Source organism: Procambarus clarkii, chromosome 35, assembly GCF_040958095.1.
Source record: "Procambarus clarkii isolate CNS0578487 chromosome 35, FALCON_Pclarkii_2.0, whole genome shotgun sequence".
Classification (NCBI taxonomy): Eukaryota; Metazoa; Arthropoda; class Malacostraca; order Decapoda; family Cambaridae; genus Procambarus; species Procambarus clarkii.
In genome coordinates, this window is record NC_091184.1 from 37,701,591 (window position 1) to 37,722,472 (window position 20,882).

The window sequence follows — 20,882 nt, forward strand, 5'->3', positions numbered from 1 at the left end:
TAGATAGGATCAAACCTTGAGATGTTTCAGAACTCTATATACAGTTTAAATTGACGATTGAGAGGTGGGATCCAAGAGCTGGAGCTTAGCATCTGCAATGTGGTTGATGGAACTGGTGGTTACAGCCCGTCAGAGCACCACAGGACCACCACCAACAGCACCAGAGCACCACAGGACCACCACCACCACCACCACCACCACCACCACCAGAGCACCACAGGACCACCACCACCACCACCAGAGCACCACAGGACCACCACCACCACCACCACCACCAGAGCACCACAGGACCACCACCACCACCACCACCAACACCACCACCAGAGCACCACAGGACCACCACCACCAACAGCACCAGAGCACCACAGGACCACCACCAGCAGCACCAAAGCACCACAGGACCACCACCACCACCACCACCAGAGCACCACAGGACCACCACCACCACCACCAGAGCACCACAGGACCACCACCACCACCACCAGAGCACCACAGGACCACCACCACCACCACCAGAGCACCACAGGACCACCACCACCAGAGCACCACAGGACCACCACCACCACCACCAGAGCACCACAGGACCACCACCACCACCACCAGAGCACCACAGGACCACCACCACCACCACCAGAGCACCACAGGACCACCACCACCACCACCAGAGCACCACAGGACCACCACCACCACCACCAGAGCACCACAGGACCACCAACACCACCACCAGAGCACCACAGGACCACCACCACCAACAGCACCAGAGCACCACAGGACCACCACCAGCAGCACCAAAGCACCACAGGACCACCACCACCACCACCACCACCAACACCACCACCACCACCAGAGCACCACAGGACCACCACCACCACCACCACCAGAGCACCACAGGACCACCAACACCACCACCAGAGCACCACAGGACCACCACCACCACCACCAGAGCACCACAGGACCACCACCACCACCACCAGAGCACCACAGGACCACCACCACCACCACCAGAGCACCACAGGACCACCACCACCACCACCAGAGCACCACAGGACCACCACCACCACCACCAGAGCACCACAGGACCACCACCACCACCACCAGAGCACCACAGGACCACCAACACCACCACCAGAGCACCACAGGACCACCACCACCACCACCAGAGCACCACAGGACCACCAACACCACCACCAGAGCACCACAGGACCACCACCACCAGAGCACCACAGGACCACCACCACCAGAGCACCACAGGACCACCAACACCACCACCAGAGCACCACAGGACCACCACCACCACCACCAGAGCACCACAGGACCACCACCACCACCACCAGAGCACCACAGGACCACCACCACCACCACCAGAGCACCACAGGACCACCACCACCACCACCAGAGCACCACAGGACCACCAACACCACCACCAGAGCACCACAGGACCACCACCACCACCACCAGAGCACCACAGGACCACCACCACCACCACCAGAGCACCACAGGACCACCACCACCACCACCAGAGCACCACAGGACCACCAACACCACCACCAGAGCACCACAGGACCACCACCACCACCACCAGAGCACCACAGGACCACCAACACCACCACCAGAGCACCACAGGACCACCACCACCACCACCAGAGCACCACAGGACCACCACCACCACCACCAGAGCACCACAGGACCACCACCACCACCACCAGAGCACCACAGGACCACCACCACCACCACCAGAGCACCACAGGACCACCACCACCACCACCAGAGCACCACAGGACCACCACCACCACCACCAGAGCACCACAGGACCACCAACACCACCACCAGAGCACCACAGGACCACCACCACCACCACCAGAGCACCACAGGACCACCAACACCACCACCAGAGCACCACAGGACCACCACCACCAGAGCACCACAGGACCACCACCACCAGAGCACCACAGGACCACCAACACCACCACCAGAGCACCACAGGACCACCACCACCACCACCAGAGCACCACAGGACCACCACCACCAGAGCACCACAGGACCACCAACACCACCACCAGAGCACCACAGGACCACCAACACCACCACCAGAGCACCACAGGACCACCAACACCTCGCCAACACATGTTGAGTCAACTCAACGACACGAGGAACGAGCTGGTTAGCGCGGGAACACGCAATCAAGATTTTACGAGAAGTGAGTGTGAGGTAAGAGAGGGGGGGGGAGGGGAAGGGGGGAGAAGGGGAAGGGGGTGAAGGGGAGAGGGGTGTAGGGGAGGGGGGTGTAGGGGAGAGGGGTGTAGGGGAGGGGGGAGGATCAGGAAAACATTGCCTGAGAGGGTTGGTACTGTGTGTGGCTCCTGCAGGTCGTGGTGGTGCTGTGTGTGGCTCCTGCAGGTCGTGGTGGTGCTGTGTGTGGCTCCTGCAGGTCGTGGTGGTGCTGTGTGTGGCTCCTGCAGGTCGTGGTGGTACTGTGTGTGGCTCCTGCAGGTCGTGGTGGTGCTGTGTGTGGCTCCTGCAGGTCGTGGTGGTGCTGTGTGTGGCTCCTGCAGGTCGTGGTGGTGCTGTGTGTGGCTCCTGCAGGTCGTGGTGGTGCTGTGTGTGTGTGGCCCCTGCGTCTTGAATGGTATCTCCTTGCACTAAGACCTTGTTAGATAACGGGATAAAAGATTACAGTCCTCAGCCACTCTAATAACTAAACGAGAGTCACGTTCCACTCAATTAGGAACTTATCTCTTGTTCACTGTAATGTTCACTGTAATGTTCAATCAAGGGCAGTGTTTCCTGCCAAATTTTCCTTCTTGAATATCTGCCAGTGGTTGTTCACTGGTCTGTTTGGGTTTCATGACTCAGTAATGAACTTTTTCATATCCTTTGTTCCATTTCATTGTTCTCAAAGAGGGAGGGGGTGGTCATGGGTCACAAGGGGGGTGGTGGTCATGGGTCACAAGGGTGGTGGTCATGGGTCACAAGGGGGGTGGTGGTCATGGGTCACAAGGGGGTGGTCATGGGTCACAAGGGTGGTGGTCATGGGTCACAAGGGGGTGGTCATGGGTCACAAGGGTGGTGGTCATGGGTCACAAGGGGGGGGGTTGGTCATGGGTCACAGGGGGTGGTCATGGGTCACAAGGGGGTGGTCATGGGTCACAAGGGTGGTGGTCATGGGTCAGAAGGAGGGGTGGTCATGGGTCACAAGGGTGGTGATCATGGGTCAAAAGGGAGGTGGTCATTGGTCACAAGGGGGGTGGTCATGGGTCACAAGGGGAGTGGTCATGGGTCACAAGGGGGGGGTTGGTCATGGGTCACAAGGGGGGGGGGTTGGTCATGGGTCACAGGGGGTGGTCATGGGTCACAAGGGGGTGGTCATGGGTCACAAGGGTGGTGGTCATGGGTCAGAAGGAGGGGTGGTCATGGGTCAGAAGGGGGGGTAGTCATGGGTCACAAGGGGGGGGGGTGGTCATGGGTCACAAGGGTGGAGGTCATGGGTCACAAGGGGGGTGGCAGGTACACCCACATACAGCATTCTCAGGGGAATAGACAGGGTAGACAAGGATGGATTATTTAACACGGGTGGCACACGAACAAGGGGACACAGGTGGAAGCTGAGTACCCAAATGAGCCACAGAGACACTAGAAAGAACTTTTTTCAGTGTCAGAGTAGTTAGTAAATGGAATGCATTAGGCAGTGATGTGGTGGAGGCTGACTCCATACACAGTTTCAAATGTAGATATTATAGAGCCCAATAGGCTCAGGAATCTGTACATCAGTAGATTGGCGGTTGAGAGGCGGGACCAATGAGCCAAAGCTCAACCCCCGCAAGCACAACTAGGTCAGTTGTGCACAGACTTTCCTTCCAGCCAAACATCTCAATAGCGAAGATTCATTCAAATGAGCAACTCAAAAATCCACCGAAAACAAAATAACTAACCAGCCTGGCTGATTGCCAGGCAGGCAGTCAGGCAGCCAGCCAGGCAGGCAAGCAGTCAGGCAGCCAGGCAAGCAGCCAGCCAGACAGGCAGGCAGTCAGCCAGCCAGGCAGACAGCCAGCCAGCAAGGCAAGTAGGCAGGCAGGCAAGCAGCCAGCCAGCCAGCCAGCAAGGCAAGTAGGCAGGTAGTCAGCTAGGCAGGCAGACAGCCAGACAGACAGCAAAGTAGGCAGCCAGTCAGCCAGGCAGGCAGCCAGATAGCCAGGCAGGAAGGCAGCGAGCCAGCAAGGCAGCCAGCCAGGCAAGCAAGCAGGCAGCCAACCAGACAGGCAGGCAATCAGCCAGCAAGGCAGTCAGGCAGCCAGCCAGCCAGCCAGCCAGCCAGCCAGCCAGCCAGCCAGCCAGCCAGCCAGCCAGCCAGCCAGTCAGTCAGTCAGGCAGCCAGCCAGTCAGTCAGGCAGTCAGGCAGCCAGCCAGCCAGGCATCGGCCAGTCAGCTCGTCTTTGAGGGTGACGGTAGGCCGTGGTGTGAGACCGGCGTGTCCGCTGTACATTTTCAACATTCTTGTGAGGGATCAGTGAGGGGTCGATGAGGGGTCAGTGAGGGGATAGTGAGTGGATAGTGAGGGGACAGTGAGGGAAGCACCAACAGTAAACTGGGTGTTTGGACCAAGTCGTTGGGTTCGCCTGTTATTATTCTTGGTTTACTGGTGACTTTATTCATTGTGGTTTATAATGGACTTTAGTCGGTTGGTAAATATGTTTATTGATGTCCGAAGGATTGGTAATATTTGTGTAGCAGCGTGTGTGTGTGTGTGTGTGTGTGTGTGTGTGTGTGTGTGTGTGTGTGTGTGTGTGTGTGTGTGTGTGTGTGTGTGTGTGTGTGTGTGTGTGTGTGAGGGGGGGAAGGAGGGGTTATTGTGTGTGCGTGCAAGAGGGCGTCAGTGTTGAGAGTGGAGGTTGGCTGGTAAGACGCGGCCCGCTACACTGCCGTTGGAGTCCAGTATCGTAACGGTGCTCTATGTTAGTGAGAGCAACGCCTCTCTCTCCCTCTCTCTCTCTCTCTCACCTACAGCATGGCTCTTCCGGCCGGCCTTGAGGACTCTCTCGCCTCTGCCACACCGTGACTAATTACCTCTCTAATCCTTTCCATCTTCCCTCAACAGCCTGAGAGATCACAGGGAGGAAGGAATAGTTTTGCTTGGAGAGGCTGAAGGGATGTATTAGCTGACTGCGGTCAGTGTCACAGTGGGCTGCGTCGCCCACCGCTCCACGCTGAAGGACACTCTCCCCGGGTCCCAGACCTCCCCACCAGGCTCAACACTCGCAGTAGATCCATGGCGGCTCTCGGGCTGATCTCACAGCTCTGAGAATCCTGGGATCAGCGCGGCGCTGCTCCAGACTTGTGGCGGTGTGTTCGTGTCGGGCGGCTCCGGCGCTCCTTGGTGTCGGTGCTGGGCTAACACACACCTGAAGGGCAGAGAGCGTGTGTGTAGTGTTGAGAGTCGGCAGCGGTGTTCCCCCTCCTGCTGGCGCCGCTCAGCAGGTTCCGCGAAGTGGAGCAGCGGGGAGAGTCCCGGCTGGGATACTGGAGCGGGCGGAAGTGTAAGTGTTTCTTGCCCCGGCCTGTGTCAAGTCCGTCTCGGTGCTTGACATCAACACTACACAGCACCGTCAGTGTAGTGACCACGGCGCCTGTCGCTCCACTCTCAAGTTTACTCTGACAATCATTTTCTAAGGTGCTTAAAACAAAATTCATTTGAAAGTATAATAGAAAGTATCTTTGTAGCGTGTAGAGTGAGTTAGTGAGCAAGGTGTCAAGATGACGCTGCACCCAGCTGTCTTCAACGTCACAGTGCACGACCCGTCACTGTACCACGGGCTGCCAGGAGCCCAGCACCCGTTCTTCCAGCAGCACGGGCCCCACCACGTGTCCGGCGTGCCCAGCCAGTACCTGGACCTGGGGCAGGACGACACCCACTTCCAGAATTTCATGCACTCCTTACCGTCGGAGCTGCAGGGGCCCGTGGCCTTCAGGAACAGCAGCAGCAGCGGCAGCAGGTTCCCACCTGGAGCTGTGGCCCCACGCCTCGCTCTCCCTACCATCACCAACACCACCTTCGTCCAACTCCCCGTGAGTACTCCCCATGTGTTTGTATTTTGCCTTTTGTCTACCTCATTTTGCTCCTAACCTAATGCCAACCAGGAGCAGCAAGGCACAGTACCCACCCGCTCGAGACAGCAGCAGTCAACGAGCGAACATTGAAAGGAACGAAACAAAAACTTGTTTTTGGTGTCTAGTTTGGTGGGGACTTTCCTGGGCGTGTGGGTGTTTGTTTACACTGAAAGTTAGATATCAATGAACACGAGCGAGACACTTTCACTACAGCAATAGTCGTGGTAGGTAAGCTTGGCTCTAGCATGTAACCTTCGCTTCCGTCCAGCCTGAGGGTTGAAATGTGAATTTGGCCTCAACGCGAGATCAAGGTACTTTGCGTCGCCATGGCCTTGACCTTTTCCCCAATCTCGTGCAAAAGTTGTGTCCAATGTTTTTAAAATAATCTCTTAGCTAATATAATAATTAAATATAATTATTTACAAACTAATAAAATACAATATGTAATAAAGCAGGAAACGAACAAAGCAATGTAACAACAGTCAAGGAATAGATGTAACAGAATGAACAGTTAAATACTGAACAGATAATGAATGGTTTAAGCTAGGACAGGTGGAGTACTGAGTTCTATCCCAGCCATGGTGGAGGAAAGGTACGTCTTGAAGCACTCTAGAAAGTTGTGAATTTGTGACCCAGTGACTTTGATCTCAGTGACATAACGACTCCAGGCCTTTTGCAGGTAATAATGACCAGGAGACAAAAACGGAAAACTGTGCATAGAGTGTTAAGTGATACTGACAGTGATGAACGACAGAAGAAGTGTAGTGATCGACGACAGACAAGGACCTGGGTTACAAAGTTCTATACAAACTCAGCAGGAAAATCTCACGGGAAAAATGCAACAGGACAAACAGAGCCTGGGCCACAGATTAATGAAGGGAAGTAGCTGTTATTTCCCTCGACACGTCAACTAACTTTTCATCGGAAGCTGAAGTGGACTGTTTAATTAGCCAAGCAATTTGTTTAATATGAACCATTATTGAAAGAGGGTGTTCACCGGCCCTACATAACAGTTGGAACAGGAGAGGCAGTGGAACATCTAACGACTGACGGATTTAAGAATAACAATGCCCGAAACGCTTTGCGTAATAGTGGCTTTAGGCACTGTATGTACTAGCTCCATCTATAAATCGATCAATTTATGTAAAATCTCTTGTATGTATGTACCTTACCTGAATAAACATTTTATTTTGTATTTATTTTATTATTTTTAATATTGTTTTGGTTACTCCTGAGGTGGGAATAATCTACGCTAAAGCTATTGTTTTTAAGTATCCGACATACTTGGATCCTGAATTTCTTCATCTCAATAATGAAAGTGTTGTTTGGGCTAAGACGAACACTGTACGTGGTGAAAAACGAAGTCAGATTGTTGCCTTGTTGAATGGTGAGGCTCCAGAAAGACTTTTTGTACAAGGACTTGGATACAGGAAAGTGACAAAATACATTGAGGAGCCTACATTATACATGAAGTGTTCTCGTTGGGGACATTTAGCTTGGAAATGTCAGTTTGGCCCCAGATGTTGGCATTGTCGTAAGAAGAATGACTCGCGACAGTGTAGAGTCAAGACTGGCAAAGCATCAAAATTTTTCCATCTTGCAGCAATTGTCGAGGCATCCACGATGGTGGTTCCTCTCTATGTCCCACGTGAGAGATTCCAAGCCGGCAACCGTAAGCAGGGTAAACTAACAAGCCGGCAACCGTAAGCAGGGTAAACTAACAAGCCGGCAACCGTAAGCAGGGTAAACTAACAAGCCGGCAACCGTAAGCAGGGTAAACTAAGAACCGAAGGAAGGCAAGATCACCCAACAAGAACAAGGAAGAAACAGTGAAGAAGATAGCGATAACCTCTGTGACTAACATTTGGGAGAAAGGCACGGCGACGATTAAGGATAGCCTAGTGGATATCGAAGCACCTTTCCTAGTGGGAAACGAAGCCGAAAAAGTGTAGTACCCTAGTGGTGATGAGGTGCAGAGTAGCTTTGTGGATTCTGCGCACTGTACACAGATCTTGGAAAAACCTCAAAAAGTTAGACAAGAAGATTGAAGCTCTAGAAAAAATAAGTTATGGCAAACGGAGTGAAGTGGGAAATAAAACGGAGGGGGAAGATGGAGTATTATGGATGGAAAAGTCTCATGAAAATTAACTACTCACTAATGATGGCAGTGTTCAACCTCGTGTGGTGGAAAATGCTGACGGAGAAGATCAGGAAAAATGGTATACAATACAATTTCAAGAGATGAAGTCGCTTATCAATGAAATACCAAACCACAGCAAAGATAAGAGTCTGAAAACCTAGATGGAACAATGACTGCATTGTGTTCCTCCCATGTTGGTGTTAATTGGTTTTTTTTTGGCAATGAAATACGTTCTTGAAGGACATCACGCTTTGTAACATTAGAACATAAGGACCTTATTATGCTTTCACGTGCATTATTCATTTCTCTCCACCAATTGAAGTGAGAAGATTAGCTACTTCGCCTCTAATTAATCTAATTACCGAAGCTTCATTTATCGCTGAAATTCTATCCCCCAATACTCTATAAGTTCAATCATGTCATAATGATAGTAATAGTATTTCTTGGGCCTGAGAATAATTTGAGGATTATTCTCATGGCTTCTATTTGTACCTTCACCAACTTATTTAGTCTGCCTTTACCAAAACAAGTCATGACAGGGGCAGCATAATCAATGAGACTCACAGCATGCCATGTGATTACCATGGGAATGTGAAATGTAAACTATGATTAGTTGAACAAATTAGTTATTGAACAAATTAATCAATAACTATGATTAGTTATTGCGCTGTAAGGGCATGTGAGCCGCTTGAGGGACCGTACATAGATGAGGGTAGGAATAGCCTACGTTACTCTATCCTTTTGGGATGTATTTCCTTTTTCTCAACAAATATATATTATATATATATATTTACAAAACGAAGCCTAAAATATCACATATTAGGCTTCGGATTGCTTGTGTGACATTCACAAACTCATGCGGACACAATAAACTTACTTTAATTTGAACGTGGACTACTTCTGCGACCTCTTGTGATGCAGGACTGCCAGTCGGGATTAAACGTCAAGTCACCCGTATGTAAATAAACTGACTGACATTGAATTGCGTCAAATGCAGCGCTATGACGGGCTATACAGTAGTTCACCCAAACCGTCCTCCCACTAGACCGTTTAAAGCAGCGGCCGTCCTCCCCAGATGCATTCATTAATTTTAACATACTGTTTTATTAAAAATGGGTTTGTTCTCATATTTAAATTAATATTATTATACATAAATATTCTATGTATAGTTAGGCGTAGGTTAGGTTAGGCGTTTAGGTTCTGTTGGAGCATTCAGTCCTCGAATGTTGTTCGGACAAAATTCGTCAGTGGAGCACTTGTTCCGGAAGTGTTCGAACGAAATCGCTTGTGAGTCGTGTGTAAATAGTTTTTCATTCATAAACAGGGGATTTGGCGGGTGTATGGAATCCCTTTTGGGTCTTTGTTAGGAGGACGGGCTGTTTTTAGAATTGTGGTTCGAACAGATGACGTGAGCGAAGCACTTGTTCCGGAAGTGTTCGGACGTCATCAGTTGTGAGTCGTGTGTAAATCGATTTTAATTCATAAACAGGGGGTTTGGCGGCTGGATTAACGAGCTTGGATCTTTGTATGCGAGGACGGGCTGTTTAGATGCAAGACCGTGCACCCCGTCCTCATAAACAAAGGCCAAAGTCCTTTCCATGCACCCGCCAAACCCGCTGTTTATGAATGAAAAACGGTTTACACACGACTCACAACTGTTGATGTTCGAACACTTCCGGAACAAGTGCTTCACTGACGAATTTTGTTCGAACCACAACGCTGTAAATGCTTCACCCACGTACTACAAATACAAATAATCGCCAACAGAACCTAAACACCTAACCTAACCTATGCCTATATATATGCACAATATGCTAATATATTATAATATTAATTTATATTTGAGAAAATTCCAGTTTTGAATGAAAAGTATGTTAAAATGTATGAATGCGTTTGACGGGTTCGACCGCTGGATGGAATAGAGTTGAGTCGAGGACGGGTTGGAACCTATACATCTTTTCTCAATCTTTGGCGGCTTTGATTATAATTATTAAAAAGTTAATGAGCTCAAAATCACCAGGAGGCTGTTTATAACAACAGTTGATTGGCAAGTATTCATGCTGCAAACTGTTTAATAAATGTAACCAAATCCGTCAAAGACTGAGGAAAGATGTACACGTTTGCAAGTGCTTGCGTAACTGCTTCGTGAATCTGGCTCCAGCTTAGTGGAGAACCGCCAAGAATACTTGTTCTCAACATAGTCCGGACCTAAAGTAAACATATATATATATATATATATATATATATATATATATATATATATATATATATATATATATATATATATATATATATATATATATATATATGTCGGTGTTCCCCACATGAGCAGCGATGACAAGGAATGGCGGTAGATAGTATTGTACTATCCACAATATATTGTGAATAGTACAAATATAAGAATTAAACAGAAAACACGGACATGTAAATATGTGTGTGTTTAGGAGAAGGGGGAGGGAAGGGGGGGAGGAAGGGGGAAGGGGAGTAAACCACACTAGGCAGAAAGCAGATAACAGTTGCTGAGGAAATTAAATATCTGAACACAGAGAAGTAGGAAAACCTGAAGATACGTAATTATTATTATGCAAGGAAGATAAGAAGCCACAAAGATTAGAGCGGACACCGAGATAAAGAGTATAAAGAGTTACTTATAATCAGAGCACGGAGACACACACAGTAGATGACAAGATATATACAGAGCATAGGGAGATATCGAGCATGTTGATATTTAGGATGGGGGGATAGTAAGGATGGGGAGAGAACAAAAGGATGGGGGGAGATAGAGAAGATGGGGGTGACAGAGCATGGGGGGGGGAGATAAATATAGAGGAAGATAAAGGGCAATATAAATATACTCACACTCACTGAACACCAAAATACCTAAATTCTTTTTATGACAAACCAAAAGTGAAGCGTCACTCTCCCCCCCCCCCCCCAAGGTCCGGGACACTCAGTCCTTACACTGTGCTTACCTAACACTCCCATCCACCTGGGCTCTAGGAGACTCGAACTCTGAACCCCAGGCGTGTGAGAGAGAGAGAGAGAGAGAGAAGATTAAGCCACCCAAAAGGTGGCTTGGGCATGAATAGCCCATAAGTGGTGGCCCTTTTAAGCCATTTCCAGTATCAATAGATGATACTGGAGATCTGTGGAGGTGCGACTGCACCCTGCGTGACGGGAGATGTCTCCCGTGCCAGGCGTGTGAGGGGCCCCAAGCTTTTATCTCACCTAAGAGTGCTTGCCTAACAGTACTTACCTATCAGTGACTACGGGGAAGTGAGGTTTAATTATGTGACCCCCGTCTACTAGTTTGATTGAACCTGGTGATTTTCTGGTTTGTTTTAACTTATGTTCAAGTTTTTTTCCTTGGGTAAGATCCTGAAGTTGTTGATACACTTGGCGGCTATAATCTCTTTCAGATTATTCCACTTGTTGAGCACTTGAGCAGGATATACCAGATCTTCGTGACATTTCTTCGACTTATTGGTGTTTCCATCTTCCCCTAATATACTCCTGTCATATTTTTCCCCCAACTTTTAAACAGGCTGCCTTTGTCCACCTTGGCTCAGTGTTGTATGTTGTGGTTATAGGCTGCTCCTTCTCTCCTCTATGGTTGTGAGTTCCCTTAGGTTGTTATCCTCGCAGCTTAGTCATGTTATATATGGTACAAGTCTTCCTTCAGACCTCCACATTTTTTTCCGTTTAATTTTGTGTTTTTCGACGTGCGGATATCAGTACTGGCCTCACATAGGCGATATATTGCCTTGAAATAATCCTTATTTAGAATTTTAACGCCCGTTGTAATGTTTGCCAGCTTTTCATATATTAAATAATGGTAATGTCTTCTCACAGACATAGTAATATATGATAAACACCCACACTTGTGTATTTAGTGACATTTATGTCATTAATTTACACCAAATCTTTCGTACTCTCCTGAGTGCTTTGTCAAGGCCTGAATGTGTGGTTAGAGCAAGACTTATATCTCAACGCCTAATCATTAGACACTGATTTGATTAGATGTTGAGGTATAAGTCTGGTCCTAACCACACACTCAGACCTTGACAAAGCACTCAGGAGAGTGTGAAAGACTTGGTGTAAATTCCTTACATAAATTTCACAAATATACAAGTGGGTTTTTTTTATCCTATTTTCATATATTGCCTAACAGTACCTTGCTGATATATGCTTCTACTGATAATACTGGAATTATATCCACTCTCCAAGTTTTTTTCTCTTTCGTGTTCATTGTCTTTCCCTTATGGTATAGAGTCTTTCTGGGTTCCAGTCTCCCTTTGAGCAACCGCCCCACAACCGCCCCACAACCGTCCCACAACCCCCGACAACCACCCCACCCCACCAGGGAGGGCCCTGCCGCCCATGACAACTCAACCAGGAAGCAACACACCTCAACCACTGACCCTGACTCTCTCTTATGTCACAAACTGATTATATCTCCGAAACAACCAGATATTTTTCCTTTCTTCATTATGCACCCCATACCCATCCCGTGGGCGGTGGTGGAAAGGGTTACAGAGGCACTTATTGGGCCGTAGTTCGTCTAGCTGAGCAAGAGACAATCTTGTGAAGCTAGTTACACGATTGTTGATTGTTGTGAGTAACTGTGTGGTTCACCGTAGATGTAAAGTGCCTTGTATAGTGACTGTTGTGAGCCTCTTGTTCAATCACTTGTGATATAAAAGAATTATTGATATGTATATGTATTTGTGGAAATGATTGTATTATATATATAATATATATATATATATATGATTGTATTATATATATATATATATATATATATATATATATATATATATATATATATATATATATATATATATATACATATATATATATATATATATACATATATATATATATATATATATATATATATATATATATATATATATATATATATATATATATGTTAGTATATTTTGGTAGCAGTCTTTCCTGTAGACATATATTATTAAATATGACCGAACAAATAAGATTAATAATTCTAACACGAATTTTCTCAATATTTCTTATATTTCTTTTCACTGTTGATGGTAACTGAAAAATCAATTCTCCAAAATTCATTTTTATTTCTAGTCTGACACGACACTTGAACGCGTTTCGTAATAACTTATTACATTTTCAAAGACTTTAGTTTACACACACACACAACTATAACTAAACAGAGTTTGTTGTTGTTGTTATAGATTCAGCTACTCGGAACAAGTTTTGTAGCAGTAACTTTGGAAGACGTCAAAACTGCTCATATGCAGCTCCCCCCACCCCCCGCCCCTCTCCTCCTCCCAACACCCAATCACCTGAACACAATCATCCCCTCCCCCCCACCACCACCAACTGGCTCGACTCGCAGGCCAAGCACGTGTTAAGTGACCGTCTGAAATATATATAAAAATTTGTCCAAAAGTTTTGAGCAGGTTTTCAGCATTTAACATCATTACATATTCTGAGAGTGCAGGGAAAGAGGAGAAAATGCCCTGATGGGTTAGTCTATCTAGTACTGCATACAAGGAAATGGATTTTGTTATGTATTCCCATTCCTCTCTTAAGAAACCATAGCAACCACCATCACCCCCGATCACCACTACCACTACCACCACCACCACTACCACTCCCACCACCACCAATACTATCACCAACACAACAGCTCTGGGTGCCGCTACAACTACCATTACCACCACTGTGACTACCAGCCCCAACCTCCCTGCCTGCTTGTGCTCGCTAGTGGCTATTTGGGTCAAGTTCGCGGTCGCCGGCTGAGAGTACGGGGCCGAGGGTCCCGTACTGAGGGCCGGGAGCTGTGGGGATTCTCCCCATGCTCGGAAAATAGACTAAGGTTAGCAAGACACTCTCACTCGCTCATTCACACGCGCGCACATACACACACACACACACACAGACACTCACTCTCTCTCTCTCTCTCTCTCTCTCTCTCTCTCTCTCTCTCTCTCTCTCTCTCTCTCTCTCTCTCTCTCTCTCTCTCTCTCTCTCTTCTATCTACAGAGGTGGGTACAGGAGTATTAGAGTTCTGACTCCTGTTAACCCTTTACGAAGCTCATGGGTACACCTTATCCAACAAGCTTTTCCCTTGGAACATGACCTGCCAATTGATTTACAATCAGGACTCCAATTAGTAGAGAACAGTTGGGGATTAGCTCTCTCCCTCTCTCTCTCTCTCTCTCTCTCTCTCTCTCTCTCAGTTATCTGCTTCCATCTTTACCATCACACTAACTCGCAGCATCATTGTGCTATCATCATCATTTATTTATTTATTTATTTATATACAAGAAGGTACATTGGGTTTGTGAGAATACATAGCATTGTATTTACAATCTTGTAAAGCCACTAGTACGCGCAGCGTTTCGGGCAGGATCTCACACTTGTTTTCACAGCTAATTATCCTGTGATGCTTCCCTCAACATGCGGATGGAATATTTGTCGATGAAAAATATATCTTTAGACAATTTTGTCCTTAATGTTTTTGCTCTTCAGAGCGCTGAAGGTTCTCTTCGTTACAATGTTTACTAAGTGCGTTCCAAGTCTCCTGTGATGAGTGCAGGCGCTTTGAGTACAAGCGTGTTGAGTACATGGTGAGTAGTTCTCGCTCCTCAGGTGATGTCATTGCTACTTCCTCCTAGCTCCCGGGCTAAAGAAACAGGGAAGTGACAGTGTATTAAGGGTGAATAAACTGTAGAGTCTCAGCGTCTCCCTTTCCCAGCACATGACCTCTCCCTCAACCCCATCCTCCCTCCCTTCCTTCCTCAACTTCACCCTTATACTCCTATCCTCTCCTTTACAAGTTCTTTTCATAATGGAGCATCAGCTTCCGGAGAGTGTTTGCGAGTGCCTCTTACTCGTGACTCTCGGCACCTTGCTCAGGACCCTGAGACAGTCGGCGGTGAGCCTCTTCCCCTCTGGCACTCCGTAGCTATATTCGGCACTCTTCCCCGGGGCCACCAGTGCCGGAGTGAATGCCACAAGCGCCACCAGAGCCACTTAACCACAATGACCACATTGAAGGACGCCACTGTCCCCCGTATCCTCTTTACATCATTATAATGTTCAATAAACAGAACGGCAGGCACTGTCCCTCTTCGTGTAAGAGAGCTTCACTGTCGTCGTACTGAAGAGACCCTCCACAGTCTATATGCATGCCGTAGACCTGGGCGTGAGTACGAGACGGGACGTTATGATCTGAGCTTCTGAGCCAAGTGAGCACAAGGAGGAGCAGATTAGCAAGCATAGCACCCACGTTGAGACAAGTAGCTCAGGTTAAGCCTCAAAGTCACGACTGGAAAACCTGGAATGGAATATTTCCAGCTTTGGGCTTGAGGGGAAGAGAGGATACAAGCGTCTGTTTTGTTCAGGAAATATTTTCCATTATGTTCCGTATTCTTAGCATCGGAGTTAACATCAAAACTAAATTGTAATCGGATTTATGTTTGCAGTCAGCTGCTTTTCTGAATGGAGAAGTTAGTTATTGGCTATACTTATGTAAAGGAGGAAATGTATATGTTTATCTCTCAGAATGTTTGGTAATATGTTTATTGTTTGTGATGTGTTTATATGTATGTATTAACACGATGTACCGAACGGGATGAAAATAGCTTGAGCTACTTCATCCCTTTGTGTGGATTTTACCTCAATAAACTTATTTCAATTTCAATTTCAGTTATTGGCTAAAGGAACTGGGGATATTATTGTAATTATTTGTTTATAATATGTTGATGCGAATGCCTTATGAACGACTATAACGCGAGAACAAATTAGTTGACAAAATGCTCCACAGACGGTTCTTGCAGGATTCGTTATCAAAGATGTTTGATAATTGAAAGCGTGTGTGGTCCACTCCACAAGATGGCCATGAAAATGGGGAAAAAATCGACTTGGTTTGGACCAAGACCAAACATGAAGGGACGGCACAAAACGTTCAAGTTCTTGTGAGAAGGAATCATCACAGCTGAGACTGGAGAGAGAGAGAGAGAGAGAGAGAGAGAGAGAGAGAGAGAGAGAGAGAGAGAGAGAGAGAGAGAGAGAGAGAGAGAGAGAGAGAGAGAGAGACAGAGAGAGAGAAGCCACCATTACAAGGCGGGAAGCCGGAGGCGGGAGCCTAGATGTACCGTGTGTGGACAACTATGCTTTTTGCATGTGTCGGCGCGCAGTGTTGGAGAGCAGTTGTGTAAGGGGTTAAGGTGGGGCTCATCTCTTCCCATGACGATGATTACTCTAGTGACGTCCTCTCCTCTTGCGTGCTGGAGACCTCTTGACCGTACACACAGGCACACAAGTTGATGAATGAGATGGTAAATGTATGAATGGATAAAGAAATAAAAACCAGTGTGATAAACTAACATATACGGTGTGACGAGGGAGCAAGGATGGATTTGAAGGATAATTACTGCTTCTCTGTGCCATCTATCACCTCCAGTCCGCCCCCTCTGTGTCACCTTCAGGCCTCCTTCTCTTATCACTGCTATTGCTTCCATTCTTTACTTGCTCTTCGCCTACCTCCTTCTTCCTCCATAGAGGAAGAGGGCGGTAGGCGAAGAGCAAGTAAACTTATGGCAAACACAAACTTACCTCCGTCTATCTCTCCTTCGCTGTATCAGCGTCCTTCCTTCCTTCCTTCCTTCCTTCCTTCCTTCCTTCTCTCCATCCACTCTCCGATATTCCCTTATTTTCCCTTATTTTCTCACTTCTTTCCACTCTCTTACTCCATTCCTAAACTTTACCTATTTCCTGGTACTGCCTCTGGCGACGTCTCCAGCCTGGCCTTACACGTTCCCCTGGACGCCCAAGCCACCACAGGCATTGTAAATCATTCAGGGCCGGACGATGGGTGTGGCTCTTCCTTTCTGGCACCGCTTAACCACATTCGGCATTCACTAGAGCCTCCAGATGCGGCACCACTGCTGCCATAGTGTGACTATCACCATTAGTGTAAACTGTAATTTCAATGATATTACCAGCAAAGGATACTAGCGTCACTATAACCTGAAGTTACACCACTACCACCACCACGACCACGCCATCACCGTGCTAGTCCACATCAACACGACAGCGAAGTGGATACCACGAGGTGATGAACCGGAACTTGCGAGTTCAGATTCAACAGGAAAACTATCGATTTATATCTCATGGGAACAGATGTGTTCCTGTGTCCTGCATTACAAGATGTATCTCGAGGTTATTTATACTTAAGAGGCACGTTTAGTCCTGGTCGCCGGAGGAGGACTTGAGCGGGGAAGCCTTGCATGGTCTCTCATGCAACAGAGGGTTGAGACCAGGCTCCGGAAGAGCGAGTACAGCGCCGGGGAACACACACGCCTGGCTTGGGTGCTGGGCTCTGGAAGATCGCTGATCAAGATCAAGACAGTCACGATTGGAGGGATCCAAGACGGGAAGGTGATGAGCCTCACAACTCAACAGGAGAGAGTTGCATGTGGAGGGAGGCTGGAACAGACCCAGATGGGCTGGGAGGGAGGCTGGAATAGACCCAGATGGGCTGGGAGGGAGGGAGGCTGGAACAGACCCAGTTGGGCTGGGAGGGAGGGAGGCTTTAATAGACCCAGTTGGGCTGGGAGGGAGGCTGGAACAGACCCAGTTGGGCTGGGAGGAAGGCTGGAACAGACCCAGTTGGGCTGGGAGGGAGGCTGGAACAGACCCAGTTGGGCTGGGAGGGACGCTGGAACAGACCCAGTTGGGCTGGGAGGAAGGCTGGAACAGACCCAGTTGGGCTGGGAGGGAGGCTGGAACAGACCCAGTTGGGCTGGGAGGGAGGCTGGAACAGACCCAGTTGGGCTGGGAGGGAGGCTGGAACAGACCCAGCTGGGCTGGGAGGGGGAGGCTGGAACAGACCCAGTTGGGCTGGGAGGGAGGCTGGAACAGACCCAGTTGGGCTGGGAGGGAGGCTGGAACAGACCCAGTTGGGCTGGGAGGGAGGCTGGAACAGACCCAGTTGGGCTGGGAGGGAGGCTGGAACAGACCCAGCTGGGCTGGGAGGGGGAGGCTGGAACAGACCCAGTTGGGCTGGGAGGGAGGCTGGAACAGACCCAGCTGGGCTGGGAGGGAGGCTGGAACAGACCCAGCTGGGCTGGGAGGGAGGCTGGAACAGACCCAGTTGGGCTGGGAGGGAGGCTGGAACAGACCCAGTTGGGCTGGGAGGGAGGCTGGAACAGACCCAGTTGGGCTGGGAGGGAGGCTGGAACAGACCCAGTTGGGCTGGGAGGGAGGCTGGAACAGACCCAGTTGGGCTGGGAGGGAGGCTGGAACAGACCCTGTTGGGCTGGGAGGGAGGCTGGAACAGACCCAGTTGGGCTGGGAGGGAGGCTGGAACAGACCCAGCTGGGCTGGGAGGGAGAGGCTGGAACAGAGAGAGGTGGCGCAGATAAAGATGGGGTAAGCTGTTTTTCCATAAGTTACTACTATTTATGAACAAATTCAGATGACAATGTTCTTAGTGTAATCAGCTTCGTGTAATCAGTCGAAGCTTCTGTCAATGAACAAGTTGTGTTAGGGAAAATAACACGTTCTTATAAGCTGATCAAGGAAGCTTTACGAATATAATTAACCAATTATCTAGAGATAAGAGACTGAAATACACCATTATTGATAGAAATGATCCCTAGATTTTAATGGTAAATTATCAGGCTAATACTTAAGACGCATGAAACCAGCCATAGCAAACTTACCTGGATGTACCTGGAGGGTGTTTTGATAGTTCTTCCACTCCCCAAGCCCGGCCCGAGGCCCGGCTGGACTTGTGAGAACTTGGCGGAACAGGGCTGATGCTTGACGTGGCTCTCAGGCTCACATATCGACTTGTACACAGTTCGAGACCAAAGGACAGACACCAGGTCTAAGATTTTTGGCGACATAATTCTGTACGACTACAAGGCAGATTGTGTTGAAAATACGAACACAATATTATCTTCGGGAGAAACATACTTTATCATTCTTGTTCTACTGAAAATGGTTGTGATAATGACATAAGCAGTTTGGATTACTTGTTGCAAACTGTTGAAGTCACCAGACTGGGTTATTTGTTGTGACGCTTAAACTAACTAGTTCGGAACTTGTCACAGAACATTTCTGATGTTGTGTGGTAGTGTGTTAGGGGGATGTTGTGTGTTAGGGTGATGTTGTGTGGTAGTGTGTTAGGGTGATGTTGTGTGTTAGGGTGATGTTGTGTGTCAGGGTGATGTTGTGTGGTAGTGTGTTAGGGGGATGTTGTGTGTCAGGGTGATGTTGTGTGGTAGTGTGTTAGGGGGATGTTGTGTGTCAGGGTGATGTTGTGTGGTAGTGTGTTAGGGTGATGTTGTGTGTTAGGGTGATGTTGTGTGGTAGTGTGTTAGGGTGATGTTGTGTGTCAGAGTGATGTTGTGTGGTAGTGTGTCAGGGTGATGTTGTGTGTTAGTGTGTTAGGGTGATGTTGTGTGGTAGTGTGTTAGGGTGATATTGTGTGTTAGTGTGTTAGGGTGATGTTGTGTGTTAGTGTGTTAGGGTGATGTTGTGTGGTAGTGTGTCAGGGTGATGTTGTGTGTTAGTGTGTTAGGGTGATGTTGTGTGGTAGTGTGTTAGGGTGATGTTGTGTGTTAGTGTGTTAGGGTGATGTTGTGTGTCAGGGTGATGTTGTGTGTTAGGGTGATGTTGTGTGGTAGTGTGTCAGGGTGATGTTGTGTGGTAGTGTGTTAGGGGGATGTTGTGTGTTAGGGTGATGTTGTGTGTCAGAGTGATGTTGTGTGGTAGTGTGTCAGGGTGATGTTGTGTGTTAGTGTGTTAGGGTGATGTTGTGTGGTAGTGTGTTAGGGTGATGTTGTGTGTTAGTGTGTTAGGGTGATGTTGTGTGGTAGTGTGTCAGGGTGATGTTGTGTGTTAGGGTGATGTTGTGTGGTAGTGTGTTAGGGTGATGTTGTGTGTTAGTGTGTTAGGGTGATGTTGTGTGGTAGTGTGTCAGGGTGATGTTGTGTGTTAGGGTGATGTTGTGTGGTAGTGTGTTAGGGTGATGTTGTGTGTTAGTGTGTTAGGGTGATGTTGTGTGTCAGGGTGATGTTGTGTGGTAGTGTTTCAGGGTGATGTTGTGTGGTAGTGTGTCAGGGTGATGTTGTGTGTTAGTGTGTTAGGGTGATGTTGTGTGGTAGTGTGTTAGGGTGATGTTGTGTGTGTGTTAGGGTGATGTTGTGTGTCAGGGTGATGTTGTGTGTTAGTGTGTTAGGGTGATGTTGTGTGGTAGTGTGTCAGGGTGATGTTGTGTGGTAGTGTGTCAGGGTGATGTTGTGTGGTAGTGTGTTAGGGTGATGTTGTGTGTTAGTGTGTTAGGGTGATGTTGTGTGTCAGGGTGATGTTGTGTGGTAGTGTTTCAGGGTGATGTTGTGTGTTAGTGTGTCAGGGTGATGTTGTGTGGTAGTGTGTTAGGGTGATGTTGTGTGTTAGTGTGTTAGGGTGATGTTGTGTGTCAGGGTGATGTTGTGTGGTAGTGTTTCAGGGTGATGTTGTGTGGTAGTGTGGTAGGGTGATGTTGTGTGTCAGGGTGATGTTGTGTGGTAGTGTTTCAGGGTGATGTTGAGTGTCAGGGTAATGTTGAGTGGTAGTGTGTCAGGGTGATGTTGAGTGTCAGGGT

At 48.2% G+C, this 20,882-nt stretch overlaps 2 protein-coding genes across 2 annotated transcripts in view; one reads left to right on the plus strand and one right to left on the minus strand.

Annotated features, from left to right (window-relative positions):
• Positions 1 to 20,882, minus strand: part of LOC123768412 (PR domain zinc finger protein 15-like) — a 509,712-nt gene that overhangs the window by 349,234 nt on the left and 139,596 nt on the right. The gene's annotated exons all lie outside the window — the stretch shown is intronic.
• The window catches only part of LOC123768407 (protein spaetzle 3), a 109,235-nt gene continuing 93,273 nt past the window's right edge, over positions 4,921 to 20,882 (plus strand). Inside the window, exon 1 of the mRNA XM_045758901.2 lies at positions 4,921 to 6,060. Coding sequence (XP_045614857.2) covers positions 5,749 to 6,060 — 312 coding nt within the window. The 5' untranslated portion in view covers positions 4,921 to 5,748. The remainder of the gene's footprint in view (positions 6,061 to 20,882) is intronic.